Below are 21,789 nucleotides of genomic sequence, written 5' to 3' on the forward strand. Positions count from 1 at the left end.
GTACAGACGTATTTTTTGCGTGTTGGCATCGTCTTGGTATCGGTATCAGTTCTCCTGAAGATAAGACTGGTTTCATATTTCAGTTATAGTAATAAAATGTTTGTTTGAGTCATTCTGATTGATAATAATTTATATTCTGTAATGCCGTGATACCGTGACACAGCAATATTTTATGAGATGGCTATCATTCCATGACCAAATCCCATGAACTCCAGGTTTCCATTGACCATGGGAACCCTGTCTTTTGCTGCTGTTGAGATAAAAAAGCAGCAGAACAACCTTGCATTAAATAGCTATACTTTACCAATATATGTAAACTTGCCAACATGGGAACAGTGATTGCATATCCTTCAAAAAGGGGCCACGGCTGAACAGTGCTCTGCATAAGGAGGTGTTGAAACTGTTCTCACTGTAAACTGCGTGTTGTGCTGTGTGAGAGCTTCACATATGTAGCAGCAGCGGCGTAACTAATACTCAGATGCACACGAGGTCGGACGCATAAGTGTGCAGAATTGTATACACATGTTAAAGTAGCTGTCCATGTGCGTGTTTACATGTGATGCCTATATTAAGAAGTGCACGTGTGTGTGTTTCGCTCTTCCTCAGCTGACAGGTAGAGTCGATGCCTTTTATCTTCCCCTGGCGAGCAAAACTGTTGACCTTTCTGCCGTCCCTCTCCATCTGACTCAATCCGACTCCCCCTCTCTCCCTCTCTCCTCGCCATCCTCCTCCCTCGCTCCCCTTTTCATCTGCCCTCCTCCCCTTCCTCTCCGTCTCCATGATTAACTACGAGCAAATGCAGTTTTCTACACCGGCAGCTCCACAGAAATGGAAGGAGCGAGGCAGCAACGCAAGGGAGGAGGAGAAGAGGGAAGGAAGGACAGAAGGGAGCAATAAAACACGGATGAAATCTGAAGGTCTTTGCCTTGAGCACCCAAAAATCAAAAAAAGGAGGAGAGTTGCATGAGTGATGGAGGGAGATAAGAGACGGAGAGGGAGATGGTGAGACTGAAGCAGAGCCAAATAAAAATAGGAGAAGCGAGGGAAGGAATAAGAACAGAGGGACATAAGGAGTGACGGAGAGGACGTGAGGGAAGTAGTTACACAGATAGAGAGAGACGGAGCTATGCAGATGAGGAAAAGGTTTCGCAGCCTTGCTCTCACACTTTCCTTTGATGTGTGAAGTGTGTGAAAAAAAGATTAAGTGTGTGTGTGTGTGTTGCTGGAGTCAAAGATAATTTTTTGGTTTTGATCTGTGTGTGGATGCACATGTGCACTTTTGTCAGTGGATGTATGGGTATAAAATGTGCATGTTAACATCAGTTTGTCTGTTGTCATATAAATCTGTATTTATTTAATTACATTTTAGTTTATCTTTTATTTTTATGTATTTTAAAAAAACAGAATTGTAAAAAAAAAAATCATCAGTAAGACTGAAAATCAGTTGAAAATTGAATCAAAAATCTTAATTCGCAGCACAAACCGCACATTCACTGTTTATTGATTTCCTTTATATAACTTTGAGGGAGTCTGCAGTTAATTTGCATTCACAGTAAATCAGCGGCTCCATGGTGGGTTTCTTCCCACCTCATAATAAATAGCCAGATTCTGATGATATTTAGAAACAACGGGGAAACATCACAGAGGAGAGGAGGAAGATGACATCAAAAGGACTGTTCCCTTAGTAATGCTTCATCTGCTGGTTTGTGTTTGGTTGATATGGAGAGAAAGCAGGTGCTGAGCAGCAGCTGTCTGTAAGCCTTCTTAGTTCCTGCTCTTCCAGACTCCACTCCTGGACCTGACTACAGCTGGGTTTAAATTACATTCAGTCTGACAGGGTCCTGGTTTATCCAAATAATCAGTTAGTGGCTCAACATAATGAGAAATCTTCCTCAAAGTAATGATGGAACATCCTAAAAGTGACAACTTAGTGTCTCAGAATAATCACTTAGCTTCTCAAAACTGGACCCAGTGTCTCAAAATAGTGACTTAGTGTCTCAGAAATGAATACATAGTTTCTTAAAATAATAACTTAGTGTCTCAGAATAATGACTTAGTTTCTCTTAATCGGATGTAGTTGCTCAAAGTAATTACTCACTTAGTGGCTCAGAAATGTTGACATAGTTTCTTAAAATTATTTTGAGACACTAAGTCATCGTTTCTGAGATACTAAGTCATTACTTTGAGATACATAGTCATTATTTCTGAGACAGTAAGTCATTATTTTGAGACACTGGGCTCTAGTTTCCCAGCGCGGCGCAGGGTGGTGCAGGGTGGCGCAGGGTGGTGCAGGGTGATGCAGGGTGATGCAGGGTGATGCAGGGTGGCGCAGGGTGGCGAACCCCGCACATAGCTAGTTTCAAGCAGCGCAACCTGAGGCGCGCTCAGTTTGGTAGTTTGGCAGACCGAGGTGCGCTGAGATGGGTGTGGCGGCGCAGCAGGGGAGGTGTCGACAGATCCAGCTTGGCGCAGTGACAGTTTTGTGCCAAAAGGCTTCGCCGAAGGTGCGCTATAAGCTCGCCAGGTGAAACCAGGTCTACTGTCAGCGTAGGCGGAGCGCAACCGGTGTAAGCCGAAGTTTGGCTGACTCTCCGACTTGCGCAGGTAGGAGGGACGGAGGTGGGAAAGAGGAGTAGCTGCGCCAGCGCGCATGGTGTGCCAAACTTGCAAAATCTGCCTCACACCCAGTTGGTGAACACATTTGCGCTGTGCCCCCGCCTCGCCCGGTCTGCGAAACTAGTCTGCAAAAGTCATTATTTTGAGATACATAGTCATCATTTGAGACACTTTATTTTAAGATACTAAGTCATTACTTTGAGACACTGTCATTATTTTGAGACACTATGACTTTATCTTAAGATACTAAGTCATTATTTTGTGACACTTAGTCTTTAAGATACTTAGTCATTATTTTGAGACACTAAATCATTTCGAGACACTAAATCTTTATTTTAAGATACTAAGTCATTACTTTGAGATACTACTTCATTACTTTTAGACACCATGTCATTATAATGACTTATTATCTCAGAAATGATGACTTAGTGTCATAAAATAATGACTTAGTGTCTCATATTAATCACTTAGTTTCTCAAAATCACATCTAGTCTCTTGAAATAATGACATAATGTCTCATAATAATAACCAAGTGATTAAAAAATAATGACTTAGTGTCTTGAAATAATTGGTATCTTAACGTAATCACTTGCTTTGTCAAAAACTGACTTAGTTTCTCGAAATCATGATTTAGTCCTTGAAATGATGAGTTAGTGTCTCAAAGTAATGACTTAGCGTCTTGACATATTCAGTTAGCTGAACCAGCTGGTGTCTCAAAGTAAAAACTACGTGTCTTAATATAATGAGTTGGTGTCTAAACATAATAGCATCTCAAAGAAATGATCTCAAAATGAGAAACTTTCACAAAATATTGACTCAGTATCACAGAAGATTAAGGAATGATACTGACCTACTTTTTTAGACGTTTCTCATCATTTTTTGATCACATTGGTGGACATAGTGGCTTCTATAGAAAATAAATAAATAAATGAAAAATGAAGGCCTGTACTTTTGGGACAGGGTCTGACTGTCCTCTGGTTGGAGTACAGGGTCACCACGCCTCTGATTTGGAAAACCGCTGATGTAACGTACAGCACAAAAAAAATAATGTGACAACGCGAAATATTGCGGAGTGTAAAATATTTTTTCTTCTTATGTGGGTCAGTCGTAGTGGGAGTGTATCCTGAACGGTCCTCATCACCAGCAGCAGGGAACTCAGGAATATTACAATGCATCAAAAGATAAAAGCTTTCAAAACAGATCCTTTCAAACTAAACATCATGGAAAAGACACAGCCGCACACAAACTATATAGGTCATTTACCTGTGAGTTTGTTTACCTGTGTGTGTGTGTGTGTGTGTGTGTGTGTGTGTGTGTGCGTGTGTGTGATCTCCCTGTCTCTTTAATCAGTGTGTGATGCCTAGCCCGTGGCAGCTGCTCTAACGCTCCTTATCACGCCAGAGAGAAAAAAAAAAAAAAAGAGGGAGAGCGAGAAGGAGAGAGATCAGATGAGGAAAAAGGTTTTTGGCAGCAGTGAGGAGGGAGAGACAGAGGGAGCGGCAGAAAAGGAGGAGAGAGGGATGAGGGGAGGGAGCAGACAGAAAAAACAAAGATGGCAGGAGGATGGACGAGGAGAAAGATGGGAGAGAACGATGAAGAGGAGGTGGTGTAAAGGGAGGAGAGGAGATGGCAGTCAGACAGAGGAGGTGAGGAGGAGTGAAAGGCAGAGGAGAAGATAGACAGAGACGGAGAGAGCGAAGATAAGATAAGAAGGACGGGGAGAAGCACTCTGCCTGGTTCTCCCACTGAGAGATGAAAGAGAGTCCACATGTGTTCCCTCCTCTCCTCTCCTCCCTCGTTCCCTCCTCTTCCTCAAGTCCGATCCTCTCACTCCTTCCTGTGATGTCTTGGAGTGTGTGAGTGTGTGAGTGTGTGTCTGTATCACAGGATTTAGACGTCTTATGTTTTGCGACATGCAGGCACATATCAATCTTTATTCTTAGTTTAGTGACACTTTATTTTAAGTCCCTGTATCAAACATTTATAAGCTGCATATAAACATTTAATAAATGGTTTATGGTTGTGCAGAGATATTAATAAGTGTTTATTAATGTATTTATCAACAACTGTAACTCCTCCTGTAGGCGCCCAGGAGAACACAGCTTATATAAAATAGAAGAAGTTATAATTGTTGACAAGTACTGTGCATAAATAAACACCTAAAACTGTCAACTTGCGATGTGTTAAAAACAGAAATGTTTATCCGGTGCTTTTAAATGCTACGTAGAGGAGGTTAAAGTGAAGTGTTATCCTTAATTTGTTTTATGTATTTTATCGTTCATTATTTATCGTGTGTGAAAATGTAGAGGAGGTGGAAACACAAAAAAATAAAAATAAAGTGATGTTAAATTTTATTAGAAAGCTGTTGACTCAGCTCCATAGAGATTATAAAGGCTTTAATTTGTTGTGTTGCTGGACCGGAGTGCGTTCGACAGCAGCTCTTTGGAGATTATCCACCTTTTCATATGAACATGTACGCACAAGTGCTTCACAGAGCAAAACTGAAACAATACAGACAAAATGTATGAATAAAAACAAAAATAAACGATACAGGCAAAAAGAATTGGAAGACGAAAAATTACAACAATAAAAAATAAAAAAAATCAATGAATTAAAGTCAATAGGGTAAACAAAAGATATGTAAAAGAAAATGATTAAAATTTAAAAACTGAGGCAATTACATTACTCCAAATTAAAAGCCAGCGTTTTAGCAGCTTTTTGAAATTGTTTTAACGAGAATGAAACTTTTTGCTTGCTGTTGTTGCGTTGCGACGTGCCTTGCAATCTGGACATCCATCAGTAACAAAAAAAAAAAAAAAAATCTCGCTTTAACTCTGGAGGCACTGCCCGGTAGTTTTTCGACTAACAGAAGTGCAGGGCCTTGGGGATCGCTCACCCCCTTCACTTCCGGCGGTGCCCCCAGCATTACACTCCTACCTGCAACTCGAACCAAACGGCGGTAAAAACGTTGTCGCTAATGCCCTTTTTTTCCTGTCATGAGGAGTGGAAGGCTTGTAAGTTGTGCTGTTGTCCGTTTTTCACACATTCTACAGTGTAAACTGTAGAATCTGTCTTAAGAGATTATGCGCCTTGTGTTTCTGAGAGAACTCGAGGAGTTCTGAGTGTTCCAGGCGCCCGCCATTTTTTCCGGAGCTCTGGGAACACCCTGAGTTGAAAAAGCGGAAACGGACCCCACATCATCTTTTTTCCCATTGTCCAATCAGATGATTTGAGAGGTGGGGCTTCTGTGGTGGTCATGACAACAAGTTTTTTTTTTTTTTTAAATAAAAGATCTCCTCCGCCAAAACAATTAATTCAAACAAATTCATTACGTGTCACTATTTTTGTCGGCAACCAGCAGAGACTTGAGGATGTTACTGCATCTGAACAAGAAATAACCCGGCACATAACTCCCATACAATCATATAATCAAAGTGTTTTTTTTTTTCTTTTAAACTCCAGGGTTTTGTACAGATAAACAAATGAGATATAACATGTTAGTGAGCTTTAGCTAGCTAGCTGTTTCCTGCAGTCTTTGTGCTAAGCTAAGCTAACCAGCTGCTAGCTTTAACTTTGATCGTACAGACATGAAAGTGGCATCAATCGTTTCGTCTTACTCTCAGCAACAAAACTAATAAGCATATTTTCCAAAATCTTGAATTATCCTGTAAACAGTGAAAAAATGATACATTTAGGTTAGCATCATCATCAATCAGGAGTGAGGTGTGTTTGCAGCTTAAAATCTCATGTAAGTGATTCCCAGCCTGGTTTGATCTATCATGTCAGTATTATATATTTCATTATCTTACATAATTTCCATCAATTGAGTCATCTAATTCTAACATAAACAAAAAAAACCCTTTAAAATACCATGTAATTAAATCAAGCAAAACAGAATGAAGTTTAGTTATGACATCACTAACATAAAAAGTAAATTCAACACATAGCTGAAATACACCAAATGTTTTAATTGTATTTATATATTTTTTTAATTATAATTATTTTATTTATTTTAATTTCATTCATTAAAATAAAAATTTTGTAAATTCTATTAGCTATATTGCCATACATTTTCAGTCTGTTCATGTCAGTACATTTGTGACATAAATCATACTTTTTTGGTTTACTTACCAAGTTCTGTCTTTAAATTAGATGTAATTAAAATACAAAAAACTTGACAAAATAGACCAAAATATATTCTTTTTTTTTTTTTTTTAAAGATATGAGAGTATAACTTTTTCCATCGTCTAAAATATTGAAATTAAGTAAACTGGAAAAGGAATTGACAACTCATAGACATGTACAGTGAAAAACAGTGGCTGCTGCATATAACTTTTTGAAAAAAAATTGCTGGACTTAAAGTTTTCACTTCTTAACTGCAGAAAACTTCACAAATTGTGTAAATTTTACTTTTTTTTGTTAGTCGTTTCATTCCAGGCAGCCACTGATGTCCATTCATTTGTGTAGTTATTATATACTGTAACAAGTGTCAAGAGTCTGCTAATGGATTTTTGTATTGTGTTGGAATGAATGGGAACCAATGTCTGCTTGTAAAGGCCGGGACATGGATCCAAATATCTAAAACACAGCAGAATGATTGCAGAATGGTCAGCTCTCCTGTTCTGAGCCTTTAAACTCTCTTATTCTAATATATCCATTATCTGTTGTTGTAACAAACCACCTGGTTCTCGCTCGGTAATAAAACGCTCTTTTATTCTCTGTTTTCCTCAGACTACAGCAGGTGTGCAGAGTGGCGTCAATGAGGGATATAATGAGGTTTGGAGAGGACATGGCTTTAAATAAATGTACCTCTGCAGCGGGAAACTTCTTTTGTCGAATGCATTACACTAATTTAATTTGTTTTAATCTGATTCAAGTGAGTTTAATTGGATTCATCATTTGGCTAATTTGTCTTTTGCTTTGAGTTGTTCCCCTCACGTAACAGCACCACATGTAGAGCTGAATCATGGCTTTTTAACTGCACTGTAAAGGCTCATTAGTGTTTTGTTTTTGTCTCTTGTTAAATGGCCGTGTAACCAGAAAGGTTTAACCATCAAGCTGATGTTGGATTATTCAGTCATAGATATCAGCCGGTCATTGTCGTCCACCTCTCATATGGTTATGAGATTTTATAAAAGAGTTTTTGTTCTTTGCTTTTCTTCAGGTTCCCTCACTGATGATGGACAGTCAGTTTTCAGAGTTCACCCCGGACATAACTCCCATCATGCTTGCTGCTCACACCAACAACTACGAGATCATCAAGCTCCTCGTCCAGCGGAAGGTCAGTAGCTCCATATTTAAAAAGATAGGTACCAAGAAACCAAGTTGGGGGAGCCCTTGTGTGTGGAGTTTGCATGTTCTCCCTGTGTCAGCGTGGGTTTCCTCCAGGTACTCCAGCTTCCTCCCGCAGTCCAAAGACATGCAGGTTAATTGACCCTTCGCTAAGCCCCCCCCCCCCCACCCCTTAGTTACTGTTGCCACGTCCGTCAAGCTTTCGCTCCTAGCATAGGAAATATGGAGTTTTCAGCGATATCAGTGAGAGATATTCCAAAGGAAATCACATCACATTTCTGGAAAAACTGTTCAGAGATATCAGAGAGAAGACGACAGAAAGGTCTTCAATGTGCATGTGAGAGCTACATTCACAGTATCATCTGCTGGCGGAGTATAAATCACGAGAACATTAAAATAGAGGGACAAGCTCACCAGTCGCAATGCAAGCGTCAGGCACCCCACGTCTTGACACTTCACGTGAAGGGTCAGTATATGGTTTAAATTTAAGTTAATGTTGAGTTATGTTCCCTCCTTGGGACAGACAAAGGGAGAGCAGCTAGCACACATAGCTAACGTTAGCATCTTAACTTGGAACAAACATAGGTGTTTTTATTGATCTTTGCCGGATTCAGCTGTTCGTGTGGTCTTCCACACTGTTTTAGCCATATCTTCCTTGGGTCTTGGGCTTGGGGAAGGGGAAAAATTCAACATCCCCTTCGACACTTTTTGGGTATCAGGTGTCGGACGTGAAGGTAACGTTACCATATGCACGCCGCTTCGGCATATTAACGTCTGCTGAAAGCTTGACGGACCTCTCGGTTGCTACACATGGTTGCTAACGTAGGATTGGACAGTGACTGATTAAGGGAGAGGTTTAGCGAAGGGTCAGTAGAGTGTGCCAGTAAACCCGGAACTCCGTTAGCGCTTTTAGCACTTCCGGTTCTCTCGTCTAAAAGTCAATACGTTTTTTGAATGGGATTTTGGTAAAATGCCTCAAATAAGGTCTGTGGTTAACAAAAGCTTAAGTGAGTTTCAGGTTTTGTTCTACAACATAAAACACGTCAGTAAATACCCTACTTGTGAATTTTGAAGCTTTTACGTGTCGTAAAAAAGGCGGTTGCTAACAAGTTGCTCAATACGACTACAAACCCTGTCGGAGACATTAAACGTCATCACCCCGAACAGGTGAGAGTGCTGGCAGTCCGCCATTACAGCTTCTTATTTAGCTTAAACAGTCCGATTTCCCCATTATACAATGTTTTCAAAATAAAGAGGCCGAAATCAGTTGAAAGCTTAGTGGCGGTGACGTCAAGAGTCATGCGACCGTGGAGTAGTCATGTAGTCCGTTAAAGCCTAACGTTAGCTTTTTACTTCTGGCAATCACCTTTAAGCTTCAAATGCGGTATGAAAGGTGTTCATATGTGAAGATTATCTTGCTGAACAAAACCTGTAAGTATCATAAACTTGTGTTAGCCACAGAGCTTATTTTCTGACATAATCCAAAATACAATGCAAAAATCACATTCACTTTCTCTTCCGGGAACCAGCGCGAACTTACGGGTTTTGACGTCAGCCCTGGCACACTCTATTGGTGACCCTAAATTGCCCGAAGGTGTAAATGTGAGTGCGAATGGTTGTCTGTCTCTATGTCCTGTCCAGGGCTTACCCTGCCTCTTGCCCAGTGTCAGCTAGGATAGGCTCTAGCCCCCTGCGACCCCAGACAGGATAAGCGGTTACAGATAATGAATAATATCAATGAATTATGTAGATGTCAGCTGTGATGATGATGATTTGCCCTTCATTATGCTGTTGTTCTCTACAGGTCACCATTCCCAGACCACACCAGATACGATGTGACTGTGTCGAGTGTGTATCCAGTTCAGAGGTAAGTGGTTATTTCTCCTGCTATGCCCGGTTTGGTTTGCAGAAAAATCTATATTTTAATGCACAATAATTACTCCCAATGTGTACTTCCAGCACTATTTTCAGCATCTTATCTCAAATAGTCAGATACTCTATATTTCCCCGCCATGAATCAATGCCCGCTTGTATTTTCCATCTCTACTCATTAACAAGTCTTTTTTCTGTAGTGTAAAACACTTTAACCACTCAGTTTTCTTCTTGTTATGTAATCACACTGAGGAAATACACAAGGAAGCTGAGTTTGAATTCACTGTAAGTAAGGTAAAAAGACTGAAAGTCTTCCATACAAACTTTTGGAACTTCATTCCTACTGTCATGGCAGTGGAAGAGTCAGACCTGGTAATGAGGATACTCTTTTGGCTGGTTGATTGATGGTGGTGATGTTAATGATGATGATGCTGATATTGATGGCTGTGTTCGATGACCACTGTTGTTTCAGATCACTGTATTTGGTCATCCCCACCAACTAATTGCCCTCCAGGGACAAACTAAAGTTGAAGTTGAAGACACAGTGTTGACACTATGTTTTCAGGTTGTCTGTCCTGTTCTGGTGAACATGATATCTCATGAATGCCTCTTTAAATTTGGCACATTCATCCACTTGGACTCAACAATGAAGGGATTATATTTTGGTGGTCAAAGTTCAAGGTCATTGCGACATTTGTATCATTCTGGTGAACGCAATATCTCAAGAAGGCCCAATAATAGCTGGTACTAATAGCAAAGGATTCTATTGCATACTAATACTAAAGTTACAACTTAGGCCATAACGAGAAATGAAATCTTAACACCTGACTCAACCCTCAATCAGGCTTTTGTGAACTTTCTAAGAGTGACTCACTTGAGAGCTGTTGATCCTCCTGAGAAGATGAAGCCAATCATGGTATGATATGAGTTGGACTTTAAAGTGGTAAATCAAGCTTTCTCCTTGTTGTCCTCCTGTAGGTCGACAGTCTTCGGCATTCAAGGTCTCGACTCAACATCTACAAGGCTCTGGCCTCACCCTCCCTCATCGCTCTGTCCAGTGAAGATCCCATCCTCACTGCCTTCAGACTGGGCTGGGAACTCAAAGAGCTCAGCAAGGTGCTGATATCGATGCCTTCTGTTTGGACAAAACTTATTTTTTTGTTCCTTTTGCAGAAGCAATAGTTTGCACCTATTGTCTTTGTGGAGAAAAGGTTTAGTCTGCTGCACAGTGACTCGTCAGTGAAGTATTTCGACCAGGACAGGATTAGGCCTTATGATTTCTGCCAGCTTTTATGTCCAGGATATACAGCTTACTGTCAGATTAAATGAGACACCAATTTAAAATGTCACAATAAAGTGCTGGTCCAGCAGGAGCCTCCAGAGCAGCTTCAGTCCTCCTTGGCATCGATTCTCCAAGCCCCCAAGTGAACTCCACTGGATGAAAGCCACATCCTAAACTTAATGGGCTGTTAAAGCCTTTGTGGAAGCAGCGTCGGCATCAAATATCATTTATGTTACTCATTTCCCTCAAGTGCGTCCTTCACTTGTGCCACTATAAGTGACTATTTATCTCTAATTTATATGTACTCTCCGCTTTTCTTCTGCTGTGAGTTCTAGCACTGTTATCAGAGAACGTCATATCGGGATCTCTTTATGTTTTATCTTGAGAAACAATATCTTTATGAGTAGTAGCATATGAAGCTGTTGCAGCAGCACAAATTCTAAAGAGCTGGGGACTGTATTGAGCAATGAAAGTCAAATTTATGGACAGCTATAGACCCGTCGTAAATACTTGGGAACAAGGTTTTCTGTACTCTACCCTCTGCTGTACTATCTTGCAGAGGTGGGGCCAAGTCATTGTTTAGCAAGTTACAAGTAAGTCTCAAGTTGTTGCACTTTAGCTTTGAGTCAAGTCTGAAGTGAACACTGACATGTCCCAAGTCAAGTCCTAGGTCCTAAACCAGGGGTAGGAGACCTGCGGCTCTGGGGCCAGATACAGCTCTTTAGCCCTTCTCCAGTGGCTCTACGTGGCTTTGACAAAAAACAATATGTGGAAATGAATAACAATTATTTTCTACATTTTTAATTTCATTTATCATTGTTGTAGGCTGAAAGTGATTCTTACATTTTCCAGTTGTAAAAATGTGTAGCCTACACACTCAATTTAAAAAAAAAAAGTTTTAGCATTCCATCAACTAAAATCAAGTATTTTTGTAGTGCTTGGACAGATTTGTTTGCTTCACCACCAAAGTTGCAAGATAAAAGTACCAATTATCATAAATAGCCCACTGCAGAGTAACAACTTTGTAGTAAAACATATAAATTCATGCTCATATAGAATTAGTAGTAATGGTGATACCAGTTTAGACTTAGAGCCCGTCCCAATACCCCCCCTTAGCCCTACCCCTACATTTGCGCATTCCCAAGAGGGGTGTCCCAATTCCTTTTTGCATGTAGGGGTAGTGGGTATGAAACTAGCCCTTCGGAGCGAGGGATTTCAGATGCTGACTTGCCAGCTAGGGGTAGACGTCACCATGGCTACCACCGAGCAAGAGATGGGGAAAAAAGTTCATACATAGCTAACGTTACCGTCATCAGGTTGCTTGTTAGCTAGCTAGCTAGCTCACACTGTCTGGCGTCTGTCATCTGACCTGTTCTGCAAAATTGTCGGATTTTTCACATTACGATAACACGCCAGCTAGTATAACTACGCTGCCTTGTAATGTTAGCTGGTTAGCTAGCTAGCTAGCAGAAGTCCCCTGTCGTCTGTCGTTCATCAAACGAAGCATGATGAATACAGCAAAGGTTGAACTCAACCAGAGACTCCATCGTAGATGCCGGTTGGAAATGTAGATGGCTTGCAGCTTCCTGTTACATATGCGTGAACATAACCGACGCGGTGACATAGTGAGTGGTGTCCCATTCCTAGGGAAAGATTTCAACCCCTACCCCTTGTTGCTTCATTTCGAGAGCCAAGGGGTAGTGGACAATGGCTAGGGGTATTGGGATTGGGCCTTTATAGACTGTGTTACCTTCATTATACGTAACAGATTTGTACTGAAGCTCCAAAAGGATTAAAAAAGAAAAAGAAAAAATAGGCCAAAATGGGTGTTTTGATATTAAAGGTTGCTGACCTGCATCCTAAACTTTGAGTTTCAAGACCCAAACAAGTCATAATGCGCTTCTCAACAATTGTCATGCCAAATTAAAATCATGAGTGCTTTTTAAAATGTATGTTTATTTGTTGAAACAAGTTTGTAAAAAGGGTCCGTGAGCTCACTCACTATGTTAATTTTAGTTTCAACTTACTCTTGTTTGTGCAACTTCAGATGTCGTAGGAATTTGGAAGTTGTTGCATCTTTGTCGTCAGTTATCGAGTCGCACATTTTGCATATTTTTTGTTGACCACCACGTAGTTTTTGTACTTGATGGGAATTATCTTTGGCATCATTTTTTCCAATTAGTGCAGAACAGAAACAGAAATGGATTGATTCGTGGCAGACTTTTTTAAATTACATATTTCTTAATCTTTGGGTTTGGGGGAAGGTATCAAGTATTTTCAAGTTAATAAGCTCAAGTCCAAGTGAAGTCATGAGTCATAGGTGTTAAAGTCCAGTTTGAGCTGCAAATCCTTTTTGATTTTGTCAAGTCGAGTTTAAAGTCATCAAATTTGTGCCTTGAGTCTGCCTCAAGTTCAAGCCATGTCACTCACATCCACACCTCTGCTATCTTGCTCTCCTCAGGTGGAGAATGAGTTTCGTCAGGAATACGAGGAGCTGTCGCAGCAGTGCAAGCGGTTCGCCAAAGACCTTCTGGACCAGGCCAGGAGTTCTAGAGAGCTGGAAACCATCCTGAACCACAGAGACAACGACCAGAGCGAGGAACTGGACCCCAGGCAGTGCCACGACCTGGCCAAGCTCAAACTGGCCATCAAATACCACCAAAAAGAGGTAGGGACTCGCCCTGAATAGTCATCTATATTCATGGGATCTCTGGAGAGTCAAGCAATTTTGATTTTATTTTTTTCAAATGTTTTTTTTTAACCTTTAGGCTCTTAAAGTCTCTTTAGGCTCTCAGAAATACACAGTCATCCAGCTGATGTAATTGAGTTTTCCTTGGTTACTTGAAACCTGACATTTTGAGGTGCAAGCTCGTTTACCTGAAAACTGAGATGTTGTGTTTGTGTGTGAAAATATTGCCAGCAATCATGAGAGTATAGTAGGTGATGCGTGTGTGCGTATGTAGTTTATTATTTATGTAGCTTATGTATGTGCACCTTCACTGGCGTCAAGGTTGGTTATCAGATACCAGCAGAAATATATATTACCATTAGATTTATTTATAGCCACTCTTGCAACATGGCCCCAGGGATGGAAATGTTGAAATGTCAGTCACTTTGGTCCGGAGTAAACTACTGCAGAAACTTTTGAAGGACTTTCCATATTGACATTTAGCATCCAGAATGAACATTTTTAGACTTTAGTGATGGTCTGACTTCACATATAAATGCTAAATATCCATTATATGTTCAGATTTTAAGAACAACAAGCATCAGCAGATGTGCTAAACATTACATAGGCCTGCTTATTAAAGGCATGTCAATGTACTAACATGCTAATGTATGTTTACATGCTGAATGTTGCATGCTAAGAACTAACCTTACTAAAATTGGTATGTCTTCGGTATAAATCAGCATTACACTTCAACATCCTTTCCATGGTAATATGCAATTATCACATGCTGACTGCTACATGATACAAAATACGTACGTTATGCTAACTGTATTCATTCATTTTAATCTTCACTTTTCATGTTTGTTTTTGAGTTTGTTGTTGTCATAAACTTTTGACGCTGGGCTGCCTCCTGGTGGATATATTGGTTAACATCCATGCCAACGTAAAGGGCGCATGGAAGTATGTGGGCAGTGACGGTAACATCGTTTGAAATGGACGTATACATTTTCGTACATAAAGGGAGCATAAATGAGCCTTAATTCACAGCGCCAGTTATGGTGGCACATTGCCAACTGTATGCATGATACTATAGCCCTGTGACTGTGACTCTAACAACTCCAACGACCACTGTTGCAGCAGTAGTTTCAACGACTGTCGACACACCATTGGAGCACTAACGAACCAGTGACATCATTGGCCTTGTGAAGACCTCCTCACAGGTTAAATACCTGGGGTTTTCCACACCAGTTTGTCAGACTAGTTCCAGCCTAGTCAGACAAGCGTGAACTGATGAAGCCTCTTGGATAAGAGGTGAAACGTCTTCTCAGACAAAACTAAGTCCAGTTGTGTTCGATTCAGTTGCCTTGAGACACTGTTCATACTGTGGAGAGTTTTATTAGTAAACTGTAACTATAAAATGAAAGGATGTTTTGCTGCCTCTCACAGCAGCTGCAGTCTGAGAAAAAATAACTTCATTCACTGGGCCGACTGACTTTTAAGGTGGAACGTTAACTTGTAATGTTACTCAATGCATGAGTTGATGACGTGACTCAATCAGTGCACCTTAAATTTCACTGTGACAACTTTGACCATCACTTTAGTTTTTATCGTTTCTCTCGGATGGCACAAATTTGCAGTAATGAGTTGACCCTCAAGCGTTAAAAAATATTTATTAATTTCCAACAGATTATGTAAAGTGCATAAATCCCAGTCCTGACTCGGTGAAAAAGAAAGCGACATGGAGCTTTAGTCCTGTGGACTCCGGCAACACTAAACCCCTGAGCTTGCCTGTGACGGACTTAATGCAGGGAATACAGGGAATACTGTGAGTGCTGGGGTCTAGGTACCATGTCTGAAGGGTTACTCTTGATTCCAAAGGTACCATACTGAAAGTGTTTGGTGGAAACAGGGCTTATGTCAACAGTGTTCATGCTAACATGCTAAACATGCTAACATGCTTAGTAGGCCCAGAGATATTGGATAAAGGAGATACCCCACCATAGGTTTATCCAATGTTAAGAAAACGGTTACTCTTCCTGTCTCCTAATTGGGCGTGGTTAGCTCTCCCTCCAATCAGAGCATCCCCACCATCTTGTATTGAACAGAGGATCTGTTTATCAAGATCACGAGATCTCGCGAGAACTTGTTTTCTGAGACGGACAGGGCTCAAACAAAGTTAACTTTCTCTTGATCTGTGCGGATGAAAAATGCAGCTTTGGTGTCAGAATGTTGGTAAGATGTGTGGCTTGTGGAAAATGAACCCAATATTTACTTTAGTGACTACAGGGCGAAAGAATTAAATTGTGATCACATTAATTTTCCTCACTGACGACAATACATTCAGAGCTGCCGCAAGTCTCCTACGGGGGCGTGGCGCTGACATCACTGAATCAGGAAATGAGCTGAGTGGGGTATCTCGCTTCATCCAATATCTCTGGTAGGCCTATTATATATTTAGCTTGCTAACATGCTAAATGCCAATAATATGCAGTTGCTATTAAATGCTTGTTTGCATGCTAACTGTCGCCAACAATTAATCTTAGATCATTCGAAATATGACGTTTGGTATTTAGATGCATTGCGGGTCATTCTGGTAAAAATGGGAATCAAAGCTGCAGACCTATATGGAAATCTAATATTGGTATGAAAATGGTGGACCTTTTATGTAATGTTTGTAGATATACTGGAAACATACAACGTATCTTGGAATAGGCTAACTGGAACATTTTCATATACAGACATAGGCCTATATATGTTATTTTCATATTGATTATTTAACTGTTTGTCTTCTATGTTGCTACCAATACATACAGGATATAAAAAAATGAAGTATATAGTTTGTAATATATGCTGCATGTATGTCTATCACCCTTGCATGAACAGCCAGGGTCATAAAAGATATATTATAGTTGGCTGTCTTTATCTGTGTGGCATTTTAACACATATATTGGCAACATAAATGTGTTATACATGTACAATCTTATATTTAGAAGCATTCATAGCTGATGTGTCTGCAGTATATTTCCATATGGCACAATCTCACTGCCATGTATGCTTGTATAATACTTTTCACTGTGGAGCCATTTGAGGATAATGGACTAGAACCCTCTGCCCTAGTTACATCTGTTAAAACACACACATGCTGTACAACATTTCCTTGTCTTTGAGGGATTGAGGGACTTTGTCGCTCCCCTCATGGGACTCGTCAGAGGAGAGTGAGAACGCAAGCCGATGTACACAATAGACACAAAGTGTGGGGAGCAGAGGGAGGGCGGGTGAGCAGGTGAAAGGCGGGATGAATGGGGCAGGGAGGGAAAGGACGGAGCTGAGCGGGATAATGAGCCGGAGCAAGTGTGAGCGGATATAAACACGAGCGAGAGATTTAATGGGACAGAAAGAGAGACGAATAGAGAGCTGGAGGGATCAGGCAAGCGCATGAGCGACAAAGAGATGGAGATTTGATGGGATGGAGTCGGAGAAAGAAAGAGAGTTAGAAAACCCCAAGGCGATCTCCGTCTCTCTCCGTCCGTCCGCCTGTCTGTTCCCTGCTGTTTCCAGCATTCTGCGACAGAGGGATACTGCCAGACAGATGAAAGCTGGAGTGGAAGGACAGGGCGAGGGGAGGAGAGGCGGGGTGACAGCAGCTACGGGATGATACGTAGATGGATTGAGGGAGACATAAGAGCAGGAAGTGAAGTGCTTTCTGTCTCTGGAGGAGCAGAGGTGACAGAGGTAAAGATCTGAAGAGGGAAGATAGATAGAGCACCAGACGGACTGCTGACATGTTTTGTCCCCCCAGGTAGGGAAGATCACAGGGGTAAAGATTTTGGAGGTTTGCACCAAGTTTTTTTCAGTTGTCATTACACACAGGAACTTCTTGCATTTGTTTACAAGGCTCTAACTAAAAATAAACGCAACCATCATTTACATCTGCAGAGACTCTGGCTGATGTGGTGTAGCCAGTAGACATCCGAGCCAAGACTTCCTTTTCTGTGCATTGGTCATTTTAATCTTCACTTTTTTATCCCTTGCCTTTGTGCCCTCCTGTGCATTCCACCATTCATACTACCATACTATACAGTAAGCCAGAAAAAGATTTAGTATGTCACAATACAAAGTATGTCAAATGCAGTCTGCCAAAAATACCAGAATGTTCTACTACGTCCGGTCAGATTTTGCCATATGCAAGCCAGCGTGCTTTTCTGGCTATTCTGACACACACTCGTCTGCACAGCGGACGATACCTCACATTGACTGAGCCACAAACAGATGACGGCTGAACTCAGTAAGTGGTGTTTATCTTGTCAAGTTGATCAAGTTGTATGTCGGTATGTCCCAATTGTGTGCATACTGCATGCAACAGTATGTACTTTTTAATTGTAGCTGCAGTATCTACTAAAAGTAAAAATAAAAAGTATGTGATTCAGACGCACCCCTTGTGTATCGGTCTGTGTTGCCTCTCTAAATTCCAAGGCTTTTGCGGGGTTGTGAATGCAACATGAGCAGGAGTCATTTTGTGGAGTTTAGAGTCACCTGGTGGGTAATTGACAGGTCGGATCAGATCAGATCAGTGGATGAGAGGAGCAGCTGCTGCAGAGACAAGTTTTAGACCCAGCAGTTAAGTTTCAATGTTACTACGCTTGATGTTCTGCTGCTCCGTTTGTGCCCAGAATACGCTCTGTGTTGCGAGAGTGTGATGCAAAGAACAACCAAACAATACATACATTCCAGCAGCGCTCCTAATGAACACTCCAGCTCAAAAAATAGAAAATCAAAACGTAGCAGTCGATGTTTTAGTTGTGGCAGGCCGTCTTTTGTTCAGAAGCTGGGTTTCCATTACCCTTAGAAATGCACAGAATCTAAATAGCGCAATAGAAAACAGGTAATGGAAACTCGCAAAACCTCTCCGAAATCGCTAAAAAGTTTTTTACGCTCTCATGAGGTGGTTCTTCAAATGTGTCAATACAGACACAAAAGTGTAATGGAAGCACTTTTAGCGCATTAACACATCACGTGACCCCACTACGTCACCGGACGGGTTCTTTTCCTTCCGGTTTTACGGCGGCTGCGGTATAACCAAAACAAAATGGGGGAAACTAAGACAAAATGTAAGTATTACGATGCCATGGACAGCATTTTAGGTCATCAACCCATCGTGTAAACCTTGTCGACAATTATCAACAGCATGGTTAAGTTCCAACATCAATAAGTTTACAGAGTAGACTCTGGACGTCCATTTTTTTCGAGAATTACGCAGTCCCGCGAGACGGAGCTTTACGAGAATTACGGCTTAGATGTCAAACACCTTTCAATGGAAACGCAATTGTACTTTATCAAAATTGTCGAAATATCGCTTTAATTTTGCACAAAACTGTAATGGAAACCCACTTAGACTCTGTTGAAGTCTGTTCTCACTGATATGCTTTCTTTTCTGGGGGCTCTCTTCTCTCTGTACTACCTTTTGATGGAAAAAACTTTAAATCAGTGGTTCCCAACTGGTGGGTCATGGTCCAAAAGTGGGTCTTGGGTCCATTCTGAATGGATCGCAAGTGACCTGCAAACATGTCATGTTTGTAAAAATCACACGTACTCTTTAAGTACAGTGAATTTCTGGCACAGAGCTTTTATTTTGAAGCGTGTTTCCTGCTGTAGAGTGAGTAACCAACAGACAGCAAACGACATGGCCAAACACAAGTATGGTGCTGAAAGTGTTAAACTGCGTGGACCTTGAATTAATGGCGAAGGAGAAATCTGGACCCCATTGCTGGACCAGTTGGGAACAACTGTTTTAGAAAGCCAAGGGAGCTGAGTGCTACAGATGAACTAAGTGCAAACATAAATTAAGAATAGACATAACACACGCAAAGATGTTTAACTCATCACCTTTGTCACCACTACACAAGGGCAAGTAAGCAGGTTTATACTTCTCTTTATCTCTCTCACACATCCCATTCAGCTTAATGTTCTGTACCGTAAATACTCAAGAAAGACCGACTCCGTCTATCCTTCACTCTCCCTCCTTCCTTTATATTTGTCCACCAGGGACATAAAGTTCCTCCTAAATCTTCCCCTCCGTCACCACTGCTGCCTCTGCAAAATATCACGTCACTGCTTTGTCATCCCTCCATCCTCCTAAATCCTTCAGCCTGGAAAAGCACTCCACTTCATCCCATCTTCACTTCAATTCAGCCCTTCATCATGTTTAAGGTTCTACAGCACCGACACACCTTCAAGGGTGAAAAAGTCATACAGTTCTTTAACTTTATCTGTCCATTTCATCCTCTGAAAATCTGCACACATTTACTGTACAAAAGTGATGATGTCCTGATGTTTGGTCAGTTAACACACCAACATTAAACTCATTTTGGCACAGTCAGAATTTTTTTTTTTTGAAAGGCATGAAGCTTGAAAGGTCACCTCACTGGTAATTTAATGAAACATTCATGGGAACATAGAGTAGTGTGCGGACTCTGTTCTTCTGCATCTTTTGCAGGATCTCTTGTCAAGCACCTCGATGTTCAGCACATTCAGATGTTCGTCATCTGAATGTGCGTGAATTTTCGTAACTCGGTTGTTTTTGCCTTTCATTTAAAACTTGCAAGATCTGTCTCAGATGATTTTTTGACTACGACTGTTCCTGATTTGAATCATAATTTGACTACTTTAGCCTGTATATCTTTTTTTACAAGAGTTCTCATATGGCTGATTAGCATTAGCATAGTTAGCATAATGATTAGCCCAGTCTCACTCCGAAGTCGTCGAAATCCGGCGCTTGAGCAGTGACTCACGGTGTCAGAAACCAAAGAAAAAGGCGTTCTTTAATGTCGGCATGATACACGACTGGTTGCTGTTATAGTTTAACAGCGCCCAGCAGCATCAGGAGGAAACACAGCAGGACAAGGACGAAAGTTAAAGCAGTGAAAGTCCGTCTGGGGCGGCCAAAAGTGGTGATGATGGGTCCAACAAACACAGACTTTCACCCGAGAGGGCGGTGTGCACGTCACATAAGATTCTACAGCCAAACCCTGTTGTTATTTCCTAAACCCAACCACCCATTTTTGTTGCTGAAGGTTGTCAATTTGCGGTGTTGTACCAATGGAGTACGTTTATTTTGAAAGAGACTGCATGTAAATGTTAAATTTCCTGTGAAAACAGAAGTGTATTTTGAAAGAAGCAAGCATGTAACAGGCAGAACTTGACACGGCGTCCCAGAGCGTCAACAACCAACACACCCAGGGCACCTTGCACGTTGTATGTGGACATGGAAAGTCCATGAGCAAACGTCAATATGTGATGAGGTCGGAGTGAGAATGTGTTGTAAACAACTAGCAGGGTAACCTGCTCATGCATGAACACATACAGTACAGGCCAAAAGTTTGGACACACCTTCTCATTCAATGTGTTTTCTTTATTTTCATGACTATTTACATTGTAGATTCTCACTGAAGGCATCAAAACTATGAATGAACACATGTGGAGTTATGTACTTAACAAAAAAAGGTGAAATAACTGAAAACATGTTTTATATTCTAGTTTCTTCAAAATAGCCACCCTTTGCTCTGATTACTGCTTTGCACACTCTTGGCATTCTCTCCATGAGCTTCAAGAGGTAGTCACCTGAAATGGTTTTCCAACAGTCTTGAAGGAGTTCCCAGAGGTGTTTAGCACTTGTTGGCCCCTTTGCCTTCACTCTGCGGTCCAGCTCACCCCAAACCATCTGGATTGGGTTCAGGTCCGGTGACTGTGGAGGCCAGGTCATCTGCCGCAGCACTCCATCACTCTCCTTCTTGGTCAAATAGCCCTTACACAGCCTGGAGGTGTGTTTGGGGTCATTGTCCTGTTGAAAAATAAATGATCGTCCAACTAAACGCAAACTGGATGGGATGGCATGTCGCTGCAGGATGCTGTGGTAGCCATGCTGGTTCAGTGTGCCTTCAATTTTGAATAAATCCCCAACAGTGTCACCAGCAAAACACCCCCACACCATCACACCTCCTCCTCCATGCTTCACAGTGGGAACCAGGCATGTGGAATCCATCTGTTCACCTTTTCTGCG

At 41.3% G+C, this 21,789-nt stretch overlaps 1 protein-coding gene across 1 annotated transcript in view; it reads left to right on the plus strand.

Annotated features, from left to right (window-relative positions):
* The window catches only part of trpc5a (transient receptor potential cation channel, subfamily C, member 5a), a 233,634-nt gene that overhangs the window by 109,367 nt on the left and 102,478 nt on the right, over window positions 1-21,789 (plus strand). Inside the window, exons 5-8 of the mRNA XM_033609364.2 lie at window positions 7,781-7,897; window positions 9,713-9,775; window positions 10,759-10,896; window positions 13,524-13,730. Coding sequence (XP_033465255.1) covers window positions 7,781-7,897; window positions 9,713-9,775; window positions 10,759-10,896; window positions 13,524-13,730 — 525 coding nt within the window. The remainder of the gene's footprint in view (window positions 1-7,780; window positions 7,898-9,712; window positions 9,776-10,758; window positions 10,897-13,523; window positions 13,731-21,789) is intronic.

Source organism: Epinephelus lanceolatus, chromosome 22 (genome assembly GCF_041903045.1).
Source record: "Epinephelus lanceolatus isolate andai-2023 chromosome 22, ASM4190304v1, whole genome shotgun sequence".
Classification (NCBI taxonomy): Eukaryota; Metazoa; Chordata; class Actinopteri; order Perciformes; family Serranidae; genus Epinephelus; species Epinephelus lanceolatus.